Genomic DNA, 5046 nt, shown 5'->3' on the forward strand with positions numbered 1-5046 from the left:
TATTTTACAGTGTCCCTGTTAAAATAAAATAAAAAAAATAGCAATTAATTAATTTAGAAATTACATTAAATAAAATTGAACACTCTAAGATTGTTGTTCTAAAAATGTTTTCTCTCAACATTATGAGAACATTCATTGAGTACAAATAACGTCACGTTCTGAGAACTTTGTTCTAAGAACGTTTTCTATCAACCTTACAAGAACATTAACAACGTTATAAGAACGTTCCAAAAACATTATTTTAATAACGTTTTGTACTAACATTTACACAACTTTTAAAGAATGTTAGTGAATGTTCTGGGAACGTTCCTTGTTAGCTGGGGAAAAGCAATTCTTGAAAAAAAATTCATAAGAAGACAATGACATGCATTATTGAATCTGTGGTGGTTCTTGCTGAAGACTCGCTTATAAACGCAATAATTTTCGTTGCGACTCGGCTTTTGCTCTAAAAATTCGCCGTGTTTTTGAATAAAGAGCCGTTCATAAGATGGAGTGTGCGCGTGCACATATCTATTAATAGTCCTAATATATTAAGCGGGCCTTTATGTTGCGTTATGTTGAAATAAACTAGGATTATTATTTATTTATTTATTTATTCATTTTTACAAAAAATTTACATTTTCTCAAATTTTGTCTTAAGAAAACACAAGAACACTGCTTAGATGAATTTGTGGAAATACAAAATATTCATAACTTTTTTTTTTTCATATGTTAGAAGGAAACGTGACAGAATTTTTCGTGAATCCGGCCCCAGCTGCGTGAAAAAGAAAAAAAAAGAAAAAGCCGCGCGGGTTGTGGTGACGTCACAGAAAGAATTTGTAGAACTTTCAAGGCCGTGAAATTCTGATGCATTTTGTGGGTTTAGTAGCAGTGGTGAGTGAAACTGATCAGTTATCTTCAGTGATTTTGAAGACAATGTATAAGCGAACTTCTCGAGTTCATCCGTTGACGGAGAGTCAGGGGTGCGATCTCAGCACCCCCCCAAAACCCAGCAGCAGCACAGAGGAACAACATCCTCACGAGACCACTGCTGATGCTGCTGAGGGAAACGCCCAGGAGTGTAGGGTGATGGAGAAAGTGAAGAAGAAAAAGAAGTGGTGGAGGTTGACTTCTTTCTTTGGAGCTGTGAAGAAACACCTGAAGGGCAGCTCGAACCCAGTTCAGGGTGAAGTAGAGCTGCAGCAAGAGCAGAGAGTGAGGGAGTGAAGCCTCAGAACGAATGTGAAGCCAGATGCAGTGATGGTAAATGAAACGATCACCTCATAAGAATATGTTGCACAGTTTACTAAAGCTCTGTACGTTACATCAAAAAGTCATCATTTATACCTAGATATCCAATTCTAGTAAATTAATCTAGAGGATAGATTATAATAGCTGTCTTATTTAGTCTTCAATAGCCTTTTCCTAACTTTTTGTAATGTCAATATAGTAGGTTAATTAGGGTGAGTTTTATTTTAAATTCAAAAATTAAAAAAAGAGAAAGTTGAAGAATCAGGGCAAGATCCAGGAATGTTTTTATATATATATATATAAAAAAATATCCACACATATATATATATATAATAAAGATTTTTTTTAAACTATATTTGTTTTTTTTTTTTTATTTTTGATTTTTTTGTCTTGTGATAGGTTTTTTTTTATTGAATATTTTGTATTTTGTAAATTTATTTTTTTTTTATAATTTTACGTTAACTGCAGTTGTTTTATCTTTTAACAGACGACAGCGTCAGCCACAGCCAGGTGTGTGATCAGCTCTGTGAAGGTGGATTTGACGCTGAGGTGAGACATTTGAAGTAAGTAAAAGAAGAATTAAAACTTGCCTAGCTAGCAAATAAATTTTGCCCTGTCTTATCTTCATCATTTGGTTATATCATTCTATTGTTAGCAAGGCCTCTCAGTGTATCTTTTTGTCCTGGTTGGATTTAAATTAAATTAAACTTTACAAAATGTAACAGATTTCATGACAGGAATGATGAGGCCTCTACACGTGAGTTAACTTGTTCATTTTCTTGATCAGGTGTCTGTGATACATCTTAACAAGACCAGTGAAGACGTGGAAGGTTTAAACATTGTAAGCAGGATGCACTTCTCCTCTGTTTAAAAAACAAAAAGCATCTCTTATGAACAATAATCACAGACAGTTATTTCTTTCAGTAGAGTAACTTGTCCAAGATTGGACTAAATCCTCATTTGGAAAACAACTTTCATCTTACCATCGTAAAAACTGTCTCTCTTTTAGCTTGGATATCCACACCGTCTTCCAGAGCAGAAGGCCCTCAACATCCTGGCAAACAGAGGCCCGGATAGCCATGGATGCGATCTCAGCACCCCACCAAAACCCAGCACCAACACAGAGTAACAACATCCTCACGAGACCACTGTTGATGCTGCTGAGGGAAACGGCCAGGAGAGTAAGTTGAAGGAGAAAGGGAAGAAGAAAAAGAAGTGGTGGAGGGTGGCCTCTTTCTTCAGAGCTCTTAAAAAACATCGTAAGAGCAGCTCGAACCCAGTTCAGGGTGAAGTAGAGCTGCAGCAAGAGCAGGTGCAGGAGCAACAGAGAGAGGAAGTGAAGCCCCAGAAAGAATGGAAAGCCAGATGCAGTGATGGTAAATGACATGACCATGACCAGTCATCATTCATACCTAGACATCTGTTACTAGGACATTAATTCATTAATGAATTGATTAATTGATTATTAGGGGACCTGTCCTCTAGAATGATTTTAAAGGAATTTTTTTTTTTTAAATCATTCTAGTTTTAAAGGATATATTATGAAAGCTTTTAAGCATCTTGTGTGGTCTCTAATTGGTATAATTTGGTCTCATTTTTAAAGTTTCCTCAATGATGAATTGATAAAATGTGTTAAATCGGGAATTTTAAATAAAAAAATCCACATCAACACATATAAATCAACTTGAAAATAGATTAAGGTCATGATCAGATCTTTCATCCGAGAAATGTTAAAACAAAAAGTTTTTATAATTTTATATACACAGTTTAGAGGTGACAAATAACATAGATATGTATATAAAATAAAATTGAATAATAACTATAACAGATGTTTAAAACTGCAGTTGTTTTATCTCTTAACAGACTTCATTTTCAGCCACTACCAGCTGGGGGATCTGCTAGGAAAAGGTGGATTCGGTGCTGTGTATGAGGCCAGACGTTTGGAGGATGAGCTTAAAGTAAGTAAAAACTTATCTAGCTCATCTTTATACTTTTGTGATGTGATTTAAGTTCAATTAAACTTTACAAAACTCATCTGTTTAGATTTAATGACAGGAATGATGTGGCCTCTTCACAAGTTAATTGTTGTTTGTTTTCTTGATCAGGTGGCGGTCAAATATGTCGATAAGACCAAAGACTACAGGGAAGGTTTATACATTGTAAGTAAGATGCACTCTCTATGTTCTCTTCTCACCAGCTAGTAGGGAAACTGGACTTAGTCCTTATTTGAAAAACAACATCTATCTTCCCATCATAATAACTGTCTTTCTTTTAGCCTGGGTATCGGCAGCTCCTTCCAATGGAGATCCCCCTCACAATCCTGGCAAATAAAGGCCCCAGAGTGCCAGAGATCATCCAGCTGCTGGACTGGAAGGACTACGATGACCATTTCTTCATAATCCTCGAATGTCCCTCTCCTTGCGAGACTTTGGAAGACTTTGTGGGGCGTCACGGTGGAAGTCTCAACGAGAGCTTAGCACGGCAAGTCATGAGGCAGACAGCTCAGGCTGCGAACGTGTGCTGCCAGCGTGACATGTTCCACTGTGACATTAAACTGAGCAACCTTCTCATCAACAACGAGACACTTGAAGTCAAATTAATTGACTTTGGGTGTGGGGACATTCTGAGGACAACTGTCTACATGTCATACTGTGGTATGTACTGTATCTCAAAGCTGCAGTTTGGCACTGTAACTCTAGTGACGATTACATTATGACTTGGAGCTGTGAAGCACTCGATATATATACAGTAGAATTACGACACTTGTGAATCGAACTTGCACATCGAATAAAATCTTTTTCTTCCAGGCACAGCAAAATACTCCCCTCCTGAGTTTCACATAACAGGAAAGTACCATGGCAAGCCTGCGACGGTTTGGTCACTGGGGGTTCTGTTATTCAGAATAGTGGCCGGATATTTTCCAGGTTACTTAGATCTGCACATGCTCAAACTGCGCCTCTGGTCCAAAACTGGCCTGTCAAAAGGTAAGAGTTCTGTCATCATTTTAAACATACAAAACAGGGCCAAGTGAAAGATGGCCATTAGAAATTGCATTAAGTTTTCTTGATTTCTGATGCCTGAACTCGTACAGCTAATATATGATCAGTAAGTTAAAGCAGGTGTTAAGTTTAAGGTAATAATCAGATGTGCCGCTTGTCTTTCTGCACAGAATGCTGCAGATTGATCCACGCTCTCCTGCAAGAAAAGCCGAAGAAGAGAATTGAACTGGAGGAAATCCTTTCCCACAAGTGGTTTACGGTACTAAACCTAAGATCACCTTAAAATAATTAGACATATTTTAAATTCGAAGTTTTCTTGCTTTGCTTTTATTATTAGATTTAATAAGGTTGTATGTTGTACCTTATAAACTTTCCTTTATAGTGTATTTACACATGTAATAATACTGTATTTATTTCTGTTTTGTTTCAGGTCACCACATAAGACCACCTCAGGAAGTTGGTGTCTCTTTAGCTCTCCACTATCAGCGCCCCCCAATGGTTCCTGCAATAGTTGCACCGGTATCAGAGGCCCAGTCTACCATGTCTGTCCTGTGCAATCCAAAACAACCCAGAAAAGTTGTTTTAAATTAGAATATATTATGTATTCATTTTAGGGCTGGGCAAGTTAACACATTATTGTAGTGTTAACGCATTAATTGATTAACGCAAAGAATTATTTTATCGCGCGTTAACGCAGTTTTTTATTATTATGAAAGTCCGTTGCTCACTGCCTCTGAATACACATACAGACAAAGCATGGGTCACAGGAGGGGTGGGAGGTCGATCAATACTGGCTTGGGATGGGTGTCATCACGCG

General features: G+C 37.3%; 1 protein-coding gene across 1 annotated transcript; it reads left to right on the forward strand.

Annotated features, from left to right (window-relative positions):
* Window positions 1–2362: 2362 nt before the first annotated feature.
* Window positions 2363–4671, forward strand: LOC122148521 (serine/threonine-protein kinase pim-1-like; the record flags this gene model as incomplete). The annotated part of the gene is made up of 7 exons (XM_042774714.1): window positions 2363–2606; window positions 3094–3188; window positions 3336–3389; window positions 3506–3884; window positions 4038–4214; window positions 4400–4488; window positions 4660–4671. Coding segments are annotated over 7 exons (1050 nt in total), but the record flags the coding sequence as incomplete, so codon positions are not given.
* Window positions 4672–5046: the final 375 nt, after the last annotated feature.

The sequence above is a fragment of the Cyprinus carpio genome, chromosome A18 (assembly GCF_018340385.1).
Source record: "Cyprinus carpio isolate SPL01 chromosome A18, ASM1834038v1, whole genome shotgun sequence".
Lineage (NCBI taxonomy): Eukaryota > Metazoa > Chordata > Actinopteri > Cypriniformes > Cyprinidae > Cyprinus > Cyprinus carpio.